The sequence below is a fragment of the Leptonychotes weddellii genome, chromosome 2 (genome assembly GCF_054177405.1).
Source record: "Leptonychotes weddellii isolate Sample4059 chromosome 2, ASM5417740v2, whole genome shotgun sequence".
In the NCBI taxonomy this organism is placed as follows: Eukaryota; Metazoa; Chordata; class Mammalia; order Carnivora; family Phocidae; genus Leptonychotes; species Leptonychotes weddellii.
In genome coordinates, this window is record NC_138370.1 from 16,846,877 (window position 1) to 16,865,652 (window position 18,776).

At 40.0% G+C, this 18,776-nt stretch overlaps 1 protein-coding gene across 1 annotated transcript in view; it reads left to right on the plus strand.

Moving 5' to 3' along the window:
- Positions 1-18,776, plus strand: part of MTUS1 (microtubule associated scaffold protein 1) — a 132,023-nt gene that overhangs the window by 37,299 nt on the left and 75,948 nt on the right. The window contains exons 2-3 of the mRNA XM_081812887.1: positions 563-2,792; positions 14,865-15,060. Coding sequence (XP_081669013.1) covers positions 702-2,792; positions 14,865-15,060 — 2,287 coding nt within the window. The 5' untranslated portion in view covers positions 563-701. The remainder of the gene's footprint in view (positions 1-562; positions 2,793-14,864; positions 15,061-18,776) is intronic.

Sequence of the window (18,776 nt, forward strand, 5' to 3'; positions counted from 1 at the left end):
TTTTTTTTTTTTTCCAACTTTGAAATATGTTCGAGAAAGAGAATGAAAATGGCATTGGCATTTCTCTTTTCCCTACGTCTTCATTGATCTTCAGCTCATTTGCTGTGTTTGACAGGTCTGTCTAGTAATCACTCTCCATGGAAACAATAAGGGACCCTTCTGAATATGAAAAGGCATTATTACTAATTATGTTGGGACCACAGGCATAAATTGGGACTGTCCTCAGCAAATTAGCACCAATGGTTAACCAACAAGAAGGGAAGGCTGTTGTTAGATTGAGCTTCCTTCCCTCGTCTGACAAATAAGAATCAATGGGAATATGGAGGCGGTATCTCAGATGTGAAGTCAGTCACAGGGGCAATTTTAGCAGTGTCTCTGTCTTCTGCCCCATTCCCTTAAATAAAAAAGCATCTTTGAAAGGAGGTGTTACTTGAGCTAAGGATATCTTTACTCCTATCCACAGGTGTATGTTCCAAATACAAAAATAAAGTGATTGAAATTAATCAAGCAGTGACTTACTAATTTTAATACTTACTTGAATTGATCATTTTATTTCTTCCAGGGAACAACAAATCATTACAACTTCAAAGCATCTTAGAAACTTTCACCTGTGCTAAAGCTTGGACAGTTTTTCCTTTCCTCTCATTTGAAAGGATTTAAAGAAGAAATAAAATGGCAGAGTTTTAAAGTTAAGATTCAGGATGAATGATGATAATTCAGATGAGAAGACAGAAGATGAGCTGCAATCCTTATTTATCAGTGATAAAAATGGAAAGACATATGCATACAACCAAAAATCACCACACACACAAAACTCTTCAACCAATAATGTGAATTGGAATTCTGCCAAGCCAGATGAAATGGTGGTTGATTATGAAACCAACTCTGCTGGGGACATTGATGAAAATCTTGCTTCAACCCCTCGGTGTGTGGAAGTACTTGATCAGCAGAAGTCTTCAAATGAGTTGATTGGTAAGGAAGTGTTCGATATCTGTAAAGATTCCACACTTCAGTCTTGTGCACATGTTCTAAATACAGAGGAACCTAAGTACCTGCCTAACAAATGTCATTCCCTAGAATCATTTCAGGACCAGAGTGCTGAGACATCTCTGCCTTTTGTGTGGAAATCCAACAACGATGATTTGCACTATACAGACTATCCTACCGCCTTGGAGCTAAACCAAACATTTGACATGACAGTGGATCATGTTAACTGCACCTTTATAACCCATCATGCCATTGAAAAGAGTCAGTCTCTGCATACCTCTGGAAATCGGCAGCCAACTGGCACGAGGGGTGGAAATCCATCTTTATCCTGTTCCATTCATACATCTTCACATTCTGATAACATACACGTGAGAGAAACAAATTATGATCAAGACAGCTTTGAAAACCCACAAGCCACAGAAGCAGAGGCTCAAGACACAACTTACACAGCATTTTCTGATGTGATGCAAACTGATGTTGTTGTTCCAGATACTGGCATTCAGTGTCCATATTCTTCAAGACAGGTCACCAGTGACTACACAGATGGGTCACAGCAAAAACTGGTTGGACAAAAAGAGATACAAGCTCATACGCCAGTTTCTGAGGGCATGGGTGTTCCCAATGGGTCTGTATTACAAGAGTTCTTTTGTTTATCTAAAGATGAGCCGAATAGTGAGACACATTCACAGAGCTCATATGGGCAAGAGAAAATGGGCCAAAATCTAAGAAAAACAGTGTCCTATTGTCTTATAGATGATGAATGCCCTTTACTGGGGCCAGCTTTTGATAAAAATGAAGCCCAAGTGCTGAACCCAGAACACAAAGTCACTGTGGCTGAAGACACACAAAATGCCTTTAATGAAAAGGATTTAGAAACCCAAAATCGTACCACTGAATTGATACTGAGTAGCCCACCAGGACAAAAGATGGCTTCATCAGTTGAACTGAGTTGGGACGCAAATGATATGGTCATTAGCACAAATAACCCAGTTTGCATGTCAACGCCAGTCCTAGATTCCCCAAATGCAACCTTTTCTATTTCACCTATTGAAGGGACCAAGAAATGTAGTCAAGTGGAGAAGAGTCATCGAGAGCTTCGAAATTTACCAAACTTGAAGGGGGCACCTATGAACATGTCTAAACCTAATCTAGGAAAACTGACAACTAAAATGAATACCCCTGTAGGCAGCAAAGTTAGAAAAACCGAAATTATAAGCTACCCAAGACCAAACTTTAAGAATGTCAAAGCAAAAGTTATGTCTAGACCAGTATTGCAGTCCAAAGACCCTGCTTTATCAAAGGTCACACCCAGACCTCAGTTAAGCAGTGCCTCATCACCCTCATCAGGGTCTTCCTCAAGACAGTTGACAGCTTTGAGCAAAACACCAAGGTCTGACTTGAATGCAGATACAAAAGCAGAAATCCTAATTAACAAGATGCATAAGCAGCAATTTAATAAACTCATTACCAGCCAGGCTGTGCATGTTACAACTCATTCTAAAAATGCTTCACACAAAGTTCCAAGAACAACATCTGCCATGAAATCGAATCAGGAAGATGTTGACAAAGCAAGTTCTAATTCAGCATGTGAGACTGGGTCCGTGGCTACCTTTTTTCAGAAGATCAAAGACATACTCCCTGTTGAAATGGAAAGCACAGGATGTTTGGAAATAACATATGCTTCCAGCATCAATAGGATTAGCCCCGAAAAGAAGGGTGAAAAAGAAAATGGGACACCTATGGAAAAACAAGAGCTAAAGAAGGAAATTATGAATGAGACCTTTGAATATGGTTCTCTGTTTTTGGTAAGTGAGATTTTTGCTTGCTTCGGTGAAGGGTGGAGGAAGCTGAGAGATGTACTAGCCATTGATTAACACAGATAGTCAATAATATTGCAGACCTAGCTGTGCAAATTTGCTTTCAGGTGTTAATATATTATTCAGTTATTCTTTGTCTTGTAAGTTGCACACTTTAGAGTGTTAATTGGTTACAATATAGGAAAACTGCATATGGGGAAAAATACAGTATTTTGTATTGCATACCAACATTCCTTTTAATAAGGTGAAAGAACGAGTTACTTTAATATTGTGGTATAATTAGTTATTTGAAGTTAAACATCTGCTTATATTTTACACTTATGAAAAAGAGAAAGGTTTGTTTATGAACTTTAAAATGTGTTGGGCCACATTTAAGAAATGGCAGGGCTGGAGAGAGCTAGTAAACAGTATCAACATAAAAATAACTCCTGGTCTCTTCTGGAGGAAGCTGCTCTGGGAAGTGGAGCCCTCGCCTGTGTAAAGGGGGGTTGGAGATTCTGCCTCTGATCAGCCAATGTGAATTTGGTCAAATAGTCTTTGATACCCAGAGGTGAAAGGGTTAGACTAGTAGAAGTCTGAGGTCTCTTGTAGCCCTAACCTATTGATTCCTGATACGTTAAAATAAACAAACCCCTTTTATTCATGTACAGTGAAAAAGCAGTCTGTTGTCTATAGCACCTGTCACATATCTGATGTGTGTGTGTGTGTGTGTGTGTGTGTGTGTGTGTGTAGGGGGGAGGAGGAGACTAGATAGTTCCATTTAAGCAAAAAATTCACATGCGGTTTAAAGATTGTTTTTCTTTAAACATACCTATATTTTTGTCAACAGCATGAAGAAACTAGTTTTCTGAGTTTTAAAAATGTTGGTCAGACCATTCTGGGGCTTTGTGTACTTGTCCTTAGCACTGATTTTCACAGTAGGGACTTAACATTTTGACTTCTGGCCCCACGTAGGCTTTCCTTGGGCTTCCGTCCTCGGGGCCAGGCATGGAGCTGGGCACCAGGTTGGAAGGCAGATGTGAGACCTCTGCGTTCTCTGTGGAGGGCTCATGTCTGAGAGGAAAGAAGCACGTAAGGTGGAGTAAAGTGTTGAAGGGCTGTTTTAGAAGTGTTTTGAGGGTGTGTGAGGCAGTTGTCAGGTCCTTTTTAGGAGATAAGTTAGGAAACACTGGATATTCCTGAGCTGTATGGGTTTAGAGATGTTTTGGCTTTTCTAACTTTTTTGGGGGAACAACGGTACCCACACAGTGATGTCTAAACTAATGCCATTGCCCATTTCAAAACTCCGATTTTTATTTTTAAGTTCTTTTCAAGTCAAATGTCGGGAACTTGTTTTATATCATTTATAATTTGATATTTTGCCAAGTGAAATTATAACCTCTGGTAATTCTAATCAACATTTTTAGTTTGGTGTTTATAGATATACATAAAAACAATACATGTATTCCTCCTTGATTTACGGGAGGCTTTTGTCATGTATTGACATCTAACAGCCGGAAAAAACGAACATAAAGTTTCTCTCAAAAACATTTGCCATACATATAAATTGGTTGTATAACTTTGAAATTAAAAGTTTTTGTGTGCGTTGAGTAAATCTTAGGCTTTCGATCTATACACATGAGACATAAAGCTGTTTTTCAGGCTCCTGTTGGAGCCAGGTGATAGAATCATCAGGTTGAAATGGATCCCAGGATATCTTGGGGAAGAAGCGCTTTTCATTTCTGGAATCTTGCTTAGGATTCCCATATTTTCAGCACAGACACTAATCAAATGGTTTTTTTAAAAAAAAAAAACCCTCATTCTTTTTTTTTTTTTTTAAAGATTTTTTATTTATTTATTTGACAGAGACACAGCGAGAGAGGGAACACAAGCAGGGGGAGTGGGAGAGGGAGAAGCAGGCTCCCCGCTGAGCAGGGAGCCCCATGCAGGACTCGATCCCAGGATCCCGGGATCATGATATGAGCCGAAGGCAGGTGCTTAACCGACTGAGCCACCCAGGCGTCCCATCACCTCTTACACATTTTCACGTTATCTTGGGGAAGGGACAGGGCAAACCATCACAGGCCACGGGCTCTGCAGAGAGCTGAATGAGTAAACATTGCTTCGGGCTGATTCAAGCTCCCATTTCTTGGTCACTTAAGCAGTACCCAAAGGTTCTAAATCTGCCCTCGATCTTTGATGAGACAGTGCTGGAAGGATGTTAATTTTCATTGTGCCCTGTTGGTCTGGGGCTAAATTAGGCCTTGAGTTTACGGAATTCTTTTTTTTTTTTTTTTTTTAAGATTTTATTTATTTGACAGAGACAGCCAGAGAGGGAACACAAGCTGGGGAGTGGGAGAGGGAGAAGCAGGCCTCCTGCGGAGCAGGGAGCCCGATGCGGGGCTCGATCCCAGGACCCTGGGATCATGACCTGAGCCACCTAGGCGCCCCCTTTTTTTTTTTTAAAGATTTATTTATTTTAGAGCAAGAGCATGTGCACACATGAGTGGGGGGAGGGTCATAGGGAGAGGAAGAGAGAGAGAATCTCAAGGAGACTCCCTGTGGAGCATGCAGCCGGAAGCAGGGCTCGATCTCCATTCATGACCTGAGCCAATATCGAGAATCGGACACTTAACCGACTGAGCTACCCAGGTGCCCCTGAGTTTACTGAATTATTAAGTTGCCCACAATCTCACTGTTGTTTGGTCAGGGTTTATCCAAAACTTCAGAAAGTTTCTTATTTGGAGGAAGGATTTTGATTTTAATTTGATACAAGTTGAGTATAGCTACCTACCTATTACAGAGGTTCTGTAAGTGGGATAGTGTATTAGCTAAAGGGGCAGTGAATCACCTGAAAGGGAAGGAATTGATCCTTTCTTGATGCCTGCTCTGGATCACTTTGCTCAGGTTTTGTATATATATGTCATTACGTTTTCCCTGTAATATTCCAGTGCTGTATACATTGTCATTCACTCTTTCCAACAACAATGGGCCAGTTGTTAGCCACATTTAAAGGCTTCAGAAAGGCTACTTAAAACACACACAGCTGGTAAGTAGGAAAACAAGACTCAAACCAAGGGCTCCTGACTGGAATCCTGGCCCTTTCTGCTTCATACACCACAGACTTTCAAAATTTTGCAGAATGTTGGCTTGAAAGGCAGAGTAAATCTGATTTAACCAGCTTACAAAAGTAAATCTTTAACAAAAATGTGTTTTACCTTTTAAAAGGTTTTCTCTAAGGGATAACCTTAGCCAGCTTTGTGGTAGAGGTAGAAGATTTTGTAGTTTGTGTATAATCACATGCTTTTTTCTGGCCAATTTGGTGTAGTTCTCTTAGGATATTGCCTTATTATTTTTTTAAGTAACCCTGTAAATACTTTAAGTTATCTTAATTCCAGCATAGTCAATACACGTGTTTTATTAGTTTCAGGTGTGCAGTATAGTGATTCAATAATTCTGTGCATTACTCAGTGCTCATCATGATAAGTGCACTCCTCATCCCCATCACCTCTTTCACCCATCCCCCATCCACCTCCCCTCTGGTAACCATCAATTTGTTCTCCATAATCAGGAGTCTGTTTTTTTGATATGTCTCTCTCTCTCTTTTTTCCCCCCCTTTGCTTGTTTGTTTTGTTTCTTCCACATAGAATGAAATCATATGGTAGTTGTCTTTCCCTGACTGACTTATTTTCACTTGGCATTATACTCTCTGGCTCCATCCATGTCATTGCAAATGGCAAGATCTCATTCTTTTTATGGCTGAGTAATATTCCATTGTATATTTTTGCCACTTCTTTATCCATTCATCTGTTGATGGACACTTGGGCTGCCTCAATTTGGCTATTGTAGATAGTGCTGCAGTAAACATAGGGATGCATCTGTTGCTTTAAATTAGTGTTTTTTGTATTTTTGGGGGTAAATATCCAATAGTACAATTACTGGATCATAGGGTAGTTCCATTTTTAACTTTTTTGAGGAACCTCCATGCTGTTTCCATAGTGGCTGTAGCAGTTCGCATTCCCGCCAACCGTGCACAAGGGTTCCTTTATCTCCACATCCTCGCCAACACTTGTTATTTCTTCTGTTGTTGATTTTAGCCATTGTGACAGGTGTGAGGTGACATCTCATTGTGGTTTTGATTTGCATTTCCCTCATGATGAGTGATGTTGAGACCCATCTTCGCATGGGTCTGTTGGCTATCTGGATGTTTATTGAGGAATGTCTGTTCATTTCTTCTGCCCATTTTTTAGTTGGATTATTTGTTTTTTGGGTGCTGAGTTGTATCAGTTCTTGATATATTTTGGATACTAACCCATTATTGGATATGTCGTTTGCAAATATCTTCTCCCATTCCGTAGGTTGCCTTTTAGTTGTGTTGTTTCCTTTGCTGTGCAGAAGCTTTTTATTTTGATGTAGACCCAATGGTTTATTTTTGCTTTTATTTCCCTTGCCTTAAGAGACATGTCTAGAAAAATATTGCTACTGCTGATGTCAGAGACCTTTTTGCCTGTGCCCTCTTCTAGGCTTTTTATGCTTTCATGTCTCACATCTAGGTTTTTAATCCATTTTGAGTTCATTTTTGTGTATGGTGAAATATTCTTTCCTCCTTTGTTAAATATTAACTATGTATTTGTGGGTTTATTTCTGGGCTCTTTATTGATCTCAGTGTGTCTATTTTTTGCCAGTACCGTACTGTATTTATCACTACAGCCTTGTAATATAACTTGAAGTCTGGAACTATGATACCTCCAGTTTTGTTTTTCTGTTTCAGGATTGCTTTGGGTATTTGGGGTCTTTTGTGGTTCCACACAAATTTTATAATTGTTCTAGTTTTGTAAAAAAAAAAATGCTGTTGTATGTGTGTTTTTTGTTTTTTTTTTTTAAAGAAAAATTTATTTGAGAGAGAGAAAGCATGAGCAGGGGTTGGGGCAGAGGGTGAGGGAGAATGTCAAGCAGACTCTATGCTGAGTGAGGAGCCCAGTGTGGGGCTCGATCCCATGACCTTGAGATTATGACCTGAGCCAAAACCAAGAGTCCAACACTTAACTGACTGTGCCACCCAGGTGCCCTGCTATTGGTATTTTTTCATTGTTTTGGGTAGTATACACATTTTAACAACATGTGTTCTTCCAATCCATGAGCATGGAATGTCTTTCCCTTTCTTTGTATCATCTTCAATTTCTTTCGTCAGTTTTATAGTTTCCAGAGTACAGGTCTTTCCCCTTTTTGGTTAGGTTTATTCCTAGATATTTTATTATTTTTGGTGCAATTGTAAACATGATTGTCTTATTAATTTCTGTTTCTGCTGCTTCATTATTGTATAGAAATGAAACAGATTTCTGTACATTGATTTTTGTATCCTGCAACTTGATTAAATTCATTTATCAGTTCTAGTAGTTCTTTGGTGGAGTCTTTAGAGTTTTCTATATATAGTATGTCATCTGAAAATAGTGAAAGTTTTACTTGTTTCTTACAAATTGGGTGCCTTTTATTTCTTATCTGATTGTTGTGGCTAGGATTTCCAGTACTATGTCAAATAGAAGTGGTGAGAGTAGACATCCTTGCCTTGTTCCTGACCTTAGGGAGAAAAGCTCTGTTTTTTTCTCATTGAGTATGATGTTAGCTGTAGGTTTTTCATATATAGCCTTTATTATGTTGAGATATATTCCCTCTACACCTACTTTGTTGAGGGTGTTTTATCACGAATGGATGTACTTTGTCAAAAGTTTTCCCTGCATCTATAGAAACAATAGTTTTTATCCTTTCTCTTGTTTCCTTTTGTCTTCTTGATGTAATGTATCATGTTGATTGATTTGTGAATATTGAACCACCCTTGCATCCCAGCAATAAATCCCACTTGATTGTGGTGAATGATTTTTTAATGTATTATTGGATTTGGTTTGCTAGTATTTTGTTGAGGCTTATTTGCATCTATATTCATCAGAGATACTGGCCTGTAGTTCTCTCTTTCTCTCTTTTTGTGTGTGTGTGTGTGTGTGTGTGTGTGTGTGTGTGTGGTGTCTTTATCTGGTTTTGATATCAGGGTAATGCTGGCCTCATAGATTGAATTTGGAAGTTTTCCTTCCTCTTCTATTTTTTTGGAATAGTTTGAGAAGAATAGGTATTAACTCTTCTTTAAATGTTTGGTAGAATTCATCTGTGAAGCCATCTGGTCCTGGACTGTGTTGGGAGTTTTTTGATAAGTGATTCAATTTCTTTGCTGGTCATTGGTCTGTTCAAATTTTCTAGTTCCTGCTTCAGTTTTGATAGGTTTCTAGAAAAGTATCCATTTCTTGTAGGTTGTCCGATTTATTGGCATATAATTTTTCACAATTTATTGGCATATAGTCTCTTGTGTTTCTGTAGTGTTGGTTGTTATTTCTCCTCTTTCATTAGTGATTTTATTTGACGCCACTCTTGGGGACTCTGTCTAGAGGTTCATCAGTTTGGTTGATCTTTTTAAAGAAATAGCTCTTGGTTTCATTGATCTGTTCTATTGGATATTTTAGTTTCTATATCATTTATTTATGCCCTAATCTTTATTTCCTTCCTTCTGCTGGTTTGGGGTTTTGTTTGTTGTTCTTTTTCCAGCTCCTTCAGGTTTAGGGTTGTTTGAGATTTTTCTTGGCTTCTTGAGCTAGGCCTGTATTGCTGTAAACTTCCCTATTAGAACAGCTTTTGCTGCATCTCAAAGATTTTGGACCATTGTGTTTTTATTTTCACTTGTTTCCATGTAATTTATTTCTTCTTTGATTTCTTGGTTGACCCGTTCATTGTTGAGTAGCATGTTATTTAACCTCCATGTATTTGTGCTCTTTCTAGTTTTTTTTCTTAGGGCTGATTTCTAGTTTCATAGTGTTGTGGTCACACAAGATGGATGGTATGACTTTGATCTTTTTGAATTTGTTGAGACTTGTTTTGTGGCCTAATATGTGCTGTATTCTGGAGAATGTTCCATGTGCACTTGAAAAGAATGTATTCTGTTTTAGAGTGTAATGTTCTGAATATATCTGTTTAATCCATCTGTTCCATTGTGTCATTCAAAGCCATTGTTTCTTATGGATTTTCTGTTTGGATGATCTGTCCATCCATGTAAGTGGGGTGTTAAAGTCCCCTGCTATTACTGTATTGGTATCAATTAGTTTCTTTGTTATTAAGTGTTTTATGTATTTGGGTGCTCCCTTGTTGGGTGCATAAATATTTATAATTGTTATTTCTTCTTGTTGGATTGTCCTCTTTATTTTTATATACTGTCCTTCTTTGTCTCTTTTACAGTCTTTGTTTTAAAGTCTCTTTTTTCCAATGAAAGGATTGCTACTCTGGCTTTTTCTTTTGACTTCCATTTGCATAATAAATGTTTCTCCATCCCCTCACTTTCAATCTGCATGTGTCTTTAGATCTGAAATGAATCTCTTATAGGTAGCATATAGATAGGTCTTGTTTTTTAATCCACTCTGTCATTCTGTGGCTTTTGATTGGAGAATTTGGTCCAGTTACATTCAAAGTAATTATTGATAGATTATTGCCATTTCGTTACTTGTTTTGTGTTTGTTCTTATAGTGTTTTTCTGACCTTCCACTTCTCTATTTCATGGTTTGCTGGCTTTCTTTAGTGATATACTTGGATTCTTTGTATATCTGTTACTGGTTTGTTTTGATTTGTGGTTAACATTAGGTTTGTGTAACATCTGCATATAGAGGTCTATATGAAGTTGATGATTGCTTAAGTTTGAACCCACTCTTTACTTCTCCCACTGTGTGTTAGGTATATGATGTCATGTTTTTACATCCTTTTATTTTGTGAATCCCTTGACTGTTTTTTAAAGAAATACTTATATTATTACTTATTTTATATTTCCTACTTTTCATACTCTCACTTATGATCTTTCTTTTCCATTCAGAGTCTGCTTCAGTAATTCTTGTAGGACTGGTTTAGTGGTCATGAACTCCTTTACTTTTTATTTCTCTAAGAAGCTCTTTATCTCTCCTTCTATTCTGAAAGATAGCCTTGCTAGATAGACTATTCTTAGGTGCAGATTTTTCCCTTTTAGCACTCTGCAGGCTGGAAGGGAATGGCATGGTATATTCAAAGTTTTTGCTAAAAAATCTGCTGATAGCCTTGTGGGGCTTCCCTGGTATGTAACTGTCTTTTTCTCTTGTTGCTTTTAACATTCTTTATCACTGGGGTGCCTGGGTGGCGCAGTTGATTAAGCATCTACCTTTGGCTGGGGTCATGATCTTAGGGTCCAGGGATTGAGCCCCACATCGAGCTCCCTGCTCAGCAGGGAGTCTCCTTCTCCCTCTCCCTCTACTCCTCCCCCTTGCTTGGTGCTTGAACTCTCTCTCTCTCTCTCTCTCTCTCTCTCGCTCACTCTCAAATAAGTAAATCTTTAACAAAAAAATCATTCTTTATCACTACTTTTTGCCACTTTAATTACTGTGTGTCTTTGGTTTGGACCTCCTTGTGTTGATGTTTTTTGTGGGGATCTCTGTGCCTTCTAGATCTGGATATGTTTCCTCCCCCAAATTAGGGAAGTTTTCACCTATTATTTCTTCAAATAAATTTTCTCCCTTCTTTTCTTCTGGGATCCCTATATTGTGAACGTTATTACACTTGATGGAGTCCCTGAGTTCCCTAAGTCTCTTCTCACTTTACATAATTGTTTTTTCTTTCACTTACTCAGCTTGATTATTTTCCATAAACTCTGTCTTCCAGGTCATTAATTCATTCCTCTGCTTCCTCTAGCCTGCTATTTATTCCACAAGTGTATTTTTAATTGCAATTATTGTATTCTTCATCTCTGACACGTTCTTTTTTTCCTCTGTGTTAAGGGCCTCACAAATGTCCTCCACTCTTGTCTCAAGTCCAGGGAATATCTTCGTGTTAAATTCTCTATCAGGCTTATTACTTATCTCTGTTTCGTTTAGGTCTCCTGCTATGATTTTGCCGTGTTCTTTCATTTGGGACATATTCCTCTGTTTCTTCATTTTGCTAGCTCTCTGGGTCTGTTTCTGTGTGTTGGGAAAGTCAGCTATGTCTGTTGCTCTTGAAAGCAGTGGGTAAGGCCCACACTTCAAATAACAAGGTCATGTTGGTCCCCTTCACAGGGATCTCTCAGCTGCCTCCAAGACCAAGCCTGCCTGGGTTGCTTCATAAAGTGCGTGCAGGTGGGGGCAGGGTGCTGCAAACTGTTCCCTTGGGTGCCCTTCTGCTGGGATCGTGTAGCCTTTGGGGAGACTGGGAGGCCAGCCAGGGTAGCTCTGGGAAGTATGGAAAAGTGAGGTCTTGGTGCCATAAGCTGTAGGCACTATTCCTTCTCCACAGGGGACACTCAGCCACTGCGGAGAGTGGGGCTGGCCATGGCCGCTCCATGAAGTGCATCTGCATAGGGGTGCAGTTTTAACAAGGTGCATGCTGTCTTCTGAGGGAGGTAGGAGATGTGGTCTCAGCAAGGTTGGGTGGGCTTCTGAAGGAAGGAAACCACAGCACCAGGACTGAGGTAGCCTAGCTGGAGGGGGCAGGGCATGGTATAAACAAGTTTGGTAGTGAGTGCTGGCTGTTTCCTGAAGTTGGCTTTGTGATTATGCTGGGGGTGGGGGAGGGAAATGGTGCCCGTCAACTCCTTTGTTTCTGGAGAAGTCTCTCTGGGAACTCTGAGATTAGTAACTAACTTTCCCTCTTGTCTACCCCAGGCATTTTTCAAAATGCTGCTTCTAAGCTGTATCTCCTCAGGCTGTTTGTTCTGCAGACTCTTTAAGGGTGAGGACTCAGCTTCCTATAGCCTGCCCTCCAGTCTCTCCTTGACTGCCTGCTGATTTTTAGCATTCCAGGCTTTAAGTCCTGCTGGTTATAAGAACTCACAAAATCAGCCCTTCTGATTTTCAAAGCCAAATGCTATGGAGATTAGTATGCAGGCTCCTTGTGTGATAGTCTGTTTCTTGCTGTTCTCCTGTGTTTATAGCTCCCTCCCTCCGGTATCCAGAAGTTCTGTGTTTAGCTCTCCACCATGTCTCTGACCTTCCTACTCTCTTTAATGTGACCTCTTCCTCACATTTAGTTGTGGAGTTTGTTGTGCTAGTCTTCAGGTACTTTTCTGGGTTATTTGCACTGATGTGAGGGTTATCTAGTATATGTAGGATGACGTGAGCTTAGGGTCCTATTCTACCATCTTCCCTGGAAGTCTTGCCCTATTAAATTTTTAATTCACCTGGTAGATGAATGCAACTGTCGGTAGCATGGGGCTTTACATATCTGTGTTGGAAATTATCTATTTATGACTTATTAAAGAAGGGTACCAGTGGGGAATATGCAGCACAGATGTTAGGAGTATGGACTTAGAGTTACCTGTGCTTTCAGATGAGCTCCATCATTCACTGGGAGAATGACATCGGGCAAATAACTCAGTCTCTGTGAGACTCAGTTTTTCTTTATGTAAAGGCAGAATACAAATACTAGCTTACAGTGTTGGAATTTTTCCTTGAATAAAGCTCAGGGTCTCGTTTCCTGTATGTAGAATGGGAATACTTATTGGCTGCCTACTGTGTACTGTATATGATGGTGATTGTAGGGATACAGAAAGGAAAGATACCACCTCTGGTCAAACCTCATACCTGGTGTGGTGGGTAATATCAGAAGATAAACCAAAAGGGCATGTTAAATATTAAGTTGGGAGTATGTGTAAACTACCGTGCTGCAGAAGGCGGGATGGCGTGGTGGCAGTGGGGAGAGTTGTCAAGGACAGCTTCTAGGAGAGCTATCACGTTAGCCACTAGCTGGAACTCCAAGGACAAGCGTGAATGGGAAGGGTATTCTGGGAAGAGGAAATAACCTCTACAGAGATGAAGAAACATGAGAAGATACTCTCACTTAGGGGACTCCAGAGTAGTGAGTATGATAGGAGCCAGGGGTGCAGAACTGTGAACATTAAGGAATAAGCTGAAGGAGATAGCAGGGGTTGCTAGATCCAAAAGGGCTGGGTGTGCCTTGTTAGGAGTTGACTTTATCTGGAAGACGGAGGGAAGCTGCCTAACCCAGTTTGGCCTTTAAGGAGATTACCTAAGCAATGGAATGGAACGTGAATTGGAGTGGAAGCTGGTGAGCCCAGAAATCCTGAGGATGTGGTTTCAGTAATCCAGGGAAGAAATGATGCAAGCTTGTGCTAAGGTCGATGCAAAAGGGAAAGAAGACTGTCAGGAGTTTAGGAAGTAAAAAAAGAAGCACCTAGAAATAGCTTTCATTGTTTATGTTGGGTGCCTGGGTATGTTGTGGTAAATATGGGAAGAGATAAGTTTTGAGATGGGTGGGTAAAACTAGTTTAAAGTTAGATACTACTTCATATTCTTCTGTAAAATGGGATATGATAAAAGTAATAACTTCTAGGGTTATGAAGATCAAATGAGTGGAAACATGTATTTTGAACTTAAAGTATTATTCCGTAAGGGCCATATGTTGATCCGTAAAAACAATAATACGATTAATCTTGGCATTGCTAGGCAGAGGTGCCTGAAGAATGCTAAGTGGACAGGTAAAGGAAGAAGCTAAATACATGGGAAACGCAGGAGAGTGCTGGCTAGGACACGTCGACTGCAGATACAACAGGGTGTAGGTGGTGGTTGAAACAGTGGACAAGATCACCTGGGGAGAGCATATCGCAAGGAAAGACCAGGGTCAAGTTTAGGACCCTTGGGACAACTAGAATTGAGACAGGATCCAGCGGAGGAATAACCAGACAGATAGAAGGAAAACCAGGAATGTGCTCTGTTGGAGAAATCAAAGTTGGCATCATCAGCATCAGATGCCGTAGGACATGGGCTACAGAGAACAGATTGAAAGCTGTAGCTTGACTTCAGCTTGTGGCACTGGTCATCTTGGGAATAGTTCCACTGGTGGGCACAAGAGACGGATCATGATGGATTGAAGACTGAACTATGAAGAGGTTTAATTCCTTCATACTAAAAATGAAAATTAAATATCCATCTGGCATATCTGCTTAGACAGAAATTGTTGCATTGACATAGTGCCACAAGGAAGTGGTATGAGGAAGGTATGATCTGGATTAAAATCTTAACTATTTTTTCACAGGGTTCTGCTTCAAAAACTGCAGACACATCAGGCAGGAATATATCCAAGCCTGACTCCTCCAATTTGAGGAAAACACCTGGTACAAAAGCCAAAGCGGGGCCTTCTGTTTCCTGTTTGAGGAGGAATAGTGACAGTAGAAATCTCAATTCTGATCGGGCCTTATCTCCGCAGAGGATCAGGCGTGTGTCCAGTTCTGGTAAGAATAGAAGAAATCAGTTGTGCCTTATAGCAGTTTGTGAATTATTTGAATGTAAAATTAAGCATGTCAGAAAGCAGAAAGACAGGTTTTGATTATAAAACTAACACATTTTGTCACTACAACATTTAGGTTCTTGTGGATCAGCATGTTACGTAGGGAAGGGAGAAAAAGTCATAGACACAGCTCTGATCTTTGAGCAACGTAAAGCCTAGTTAGAGAAATAGGTGCATAAAACAACTAAGTTTCAAGAAAAATCATAAACAGTTGGGTGCCTGTTATATACAAATTTCACAATTAGAAATTTTTTTAATAATAGTTAAGTGTTACATACCAGACTCATGGTGGGCCCTCACTGTGTGAAAAGAGATTAGTTTTTCCTTGAGTTTTACTGAAAGGTGTGTGGTAAGTTTTCAGGGATATAAGAGTGACTAAGAAGTTAAACTTTGCTAAGATGAACTTTTATTTACGTTGGTGTATATTTTAGAAGTAGTAGTTTTGAAGGCCTGTCAGGTTTATGAAATTTGAGCGCTTTAAGAGTAGCTGTTAAGTGTCTTACTAAAAATTTGGCAGATGGACAGACTTCTCTGGGTTACAGATCAGAACAGGAAATGGAAAAGTCAGCCTGTTTTGTAGAGACTAAGAAAAAACACTGCTAGCCATTCCAGTTGACTGAGAACACTCTGTGGGGAACACCCTTTATTTTAACAGGTACAACCTTGTGTGAATTAAAGGCATGCCCGATAGATTTAGAAGTAAGTTCTATAAAAATAGTGACTACTCTTGAATGGTCTGGGGGCGGGGGGGAATACCTCTAGAGTGATGTGTCAACACATGTGAGAACATTTAGCAGAAACTAACAAAACCAGGCAGATCCCAGAGGATCTCATTACTTCTCTACACCTTGATAGTTTCGGGTTTTATTTTCTAATTCTATTTTGAGGCCTCCTGCGTGAGAAGCCTATAATGAGCAGAAGTGTTTGAAGGGTGATTTGTTTGGATTCAGGCCTAGCATTAAGATCCTGAGGCTCGGAGGAGCAAAACCAGGACGAGGTATGGGTGGGAGGAAGAGGGATGTAGCACATTCCACTCCCATCCCTGGAGGAGCTGAGTGGGAAGAAAGAATTCACTTGAAGTCTTCTTCACTGGGGAGAAAACTGGAAGAGGAACAATGATCCTGATTTTAGAAATTGCCACAGTTAGTGAGTTGAGGCGTAAGTGAAATCAAAGCTTTGGTTCTTAGTGTTGATGGCAGGGTAAGGGGAACGGTGGTTGCCAGGTGATGGGGAGCTGCTCCCTTCCTGTTTGGATGTTAGGAGCGCCTGTGGCTTGGTGGAGCTGTGGAGCTGTGGCCACTGGCACGGTGGCCTCTAGGTTAGAGGCTCTGTATTCTAGTAATGCTCTGGCACCAGTGAGCTACGCAGGCGAGGTGTTTCCCTACCGTGGGCCTCAGCCTTGCGTTGTGAAATGTGAGGGTTTGAGAATGTCAGGACCTGTCAACTTTTACACTCCTTATCTTTCTACGGGCAGTCTGGGGGCTCGCCTAACTTCCTGGGCAGTGGCTACTACTAGTAAGATTCTCTGGACCACAGGATGCTCAAAACCCAGAAAACCAGAAGTGCGCATACTCTCCGGAGATTAGGCCGGTACCCAGGACATGCAGTAGTCCCCGGCTCTCCGGGGTTCTGCTTTCAACGATTTCAGTTAGCCGTAGTCAGTTATGGTGCGGAGGCAGGTGATCCTCCTTCTGATGTTTTGTTACAAAATCAGTAGTAGCCTAACACTAAATCCTAATGCCTAGATCATTCACCTCAATCCATCTCCTCATGCATTTTGTCACCTCACATTATCACAGGAAGAAGGGTGAAGATATTTTGAGACAGACCATGTTCACATAACTTTTATTATAGTATATTGCTGTAATTGTTTTATTGTTAGTTGTTGATCTCTTTCTGTGCCTCATTTATAAATTAAACTTGTTCATAGGTAATGTATGTGTAGGAAAAAAGCAGTACACACATAGGGCTTGGTCCTGTCTGGTTTCAGGCATCCACTGGAGGTCTTGAAACGTGTCCCCTGTGGTTGGGAGGATGGGGGGCGGGGGCGCAACTTTATTTTCAAAAATGGAAATTTTTTTATGTAGTTGATCAGTTCCACCAAAGAGTTAAGCATTTTTAAAGTCCCCTTTCCATATACTACAGAATATCCTGCCTTAAGAGAAAAGTAGGCCTGTTTTAATGAAAAGCCAAGCACATTTATTTAGCTTTTATTAACCTGTATAAAGAAACTTGATAACTAAGTTACGTATTCAGAGTTTTCAGTCTGAGTTATAAAAACTAAGTTTTCTTTTACCTGGTGGTTTTCTGTATAGAAATGGGAAAAAAAATTAATGTAACCAGAAACTTCATGGATTCACATTTGAGTTTTTATTTGAACTGTTGGAAGACTAACTTGATTATGCTCTATTTAAAAAACACAAAAACAAAAAACAGCAACTAGCTTGTTTGGAAGCTCACAATAAATTGAGAGGTGTTTGTTGTGGGGGACAGGAAATTTAATCACCACAGAGTTAAAAGTAGAGCATAAGATCAAGGAGCAAAAACAATGTGCCTTAGATCACTGAGAGTGTGTTACCATAGTACAATACAATGAGGTGTTTGTGCGTTAGAAAATTGAAACCAAATGGACATCCTCTGTACTCTGTATACAAAGTTACTCTCCTGAAAGGTAAGCAGCAGGAATGTTCCAGCCGACTGGGGTTTTCAATAAATCCTTTCAGAGAACTAAGTAAAAACCCAGATCTGGACTTGAAATAGCCATTTTCTTGAAGCTTTAACCTGAGTATGAGAAAGAATTGTGATTAAACCCATTTTACTTGTCAAAATCTGGAAATGGTCATGTACGCATGATGACCATAGCCCATGCTACTGTATGATCTGTATGAAAGTTAAGAGAGCAAATCCTCACAATCCTCATCACAAGGAAAAAAAATTTTTTTTGCTCTTTATTGTGTCTGTATGAGATGGATGCTAATTAAATTTACTGAGGTCACCCCTGCACGGTATATGCAAGTCAAGCCATTATGCTGTACTCCTTAAACTTACACAGTGGTGTGTGCCAACTAGATCTCAATAAAACTGGAAAAATAATTTTAAAAAAAACAGGAAATTTGTATGAAATCAGATCATGACTGATGACAACAAGGCAGATTCAAAGTATCTTTGTTTAGAGTATATGTGTGTTTTAACCGCTCCAATTAAATAAGATGAGATTGTGAGGAGAAGTAGGATAATAGTAATTATAATGCCAATGATAGCAGCTAAACTTACAAAATACTTACCAAGTTTTAGGCTCTGTCTTAATCATTTCATTGAGTGCATTTAATCCTCACAGTAGTTTTGTGAGGCTTATCCTCATTTTACAGAGGAAAACACACAGAAATTAAATAATTTGTCAAGGTTACGCAGCTAGCAAGTGGCAGAGGTAGGATTCAAACCAGGTGATAGGGCTCTGGAGCCCATTCTCTTAGCCTTCACATTATCAGTCTAAAGAACTACTCTTGGGGCACCTAGGTGGCTCAGTCGGTTAAGTGTCTGCCTTCGGCTCAGGTCATGATTTCGGGGTCCTGGGATCGAGCCCTGCATCAGGCTCCCTGCTGAGCATGGAGTCTGCTTCTCCCTCTCTCTCTGCTCCTCCCCTCTGCCTGTGTGTGCGCT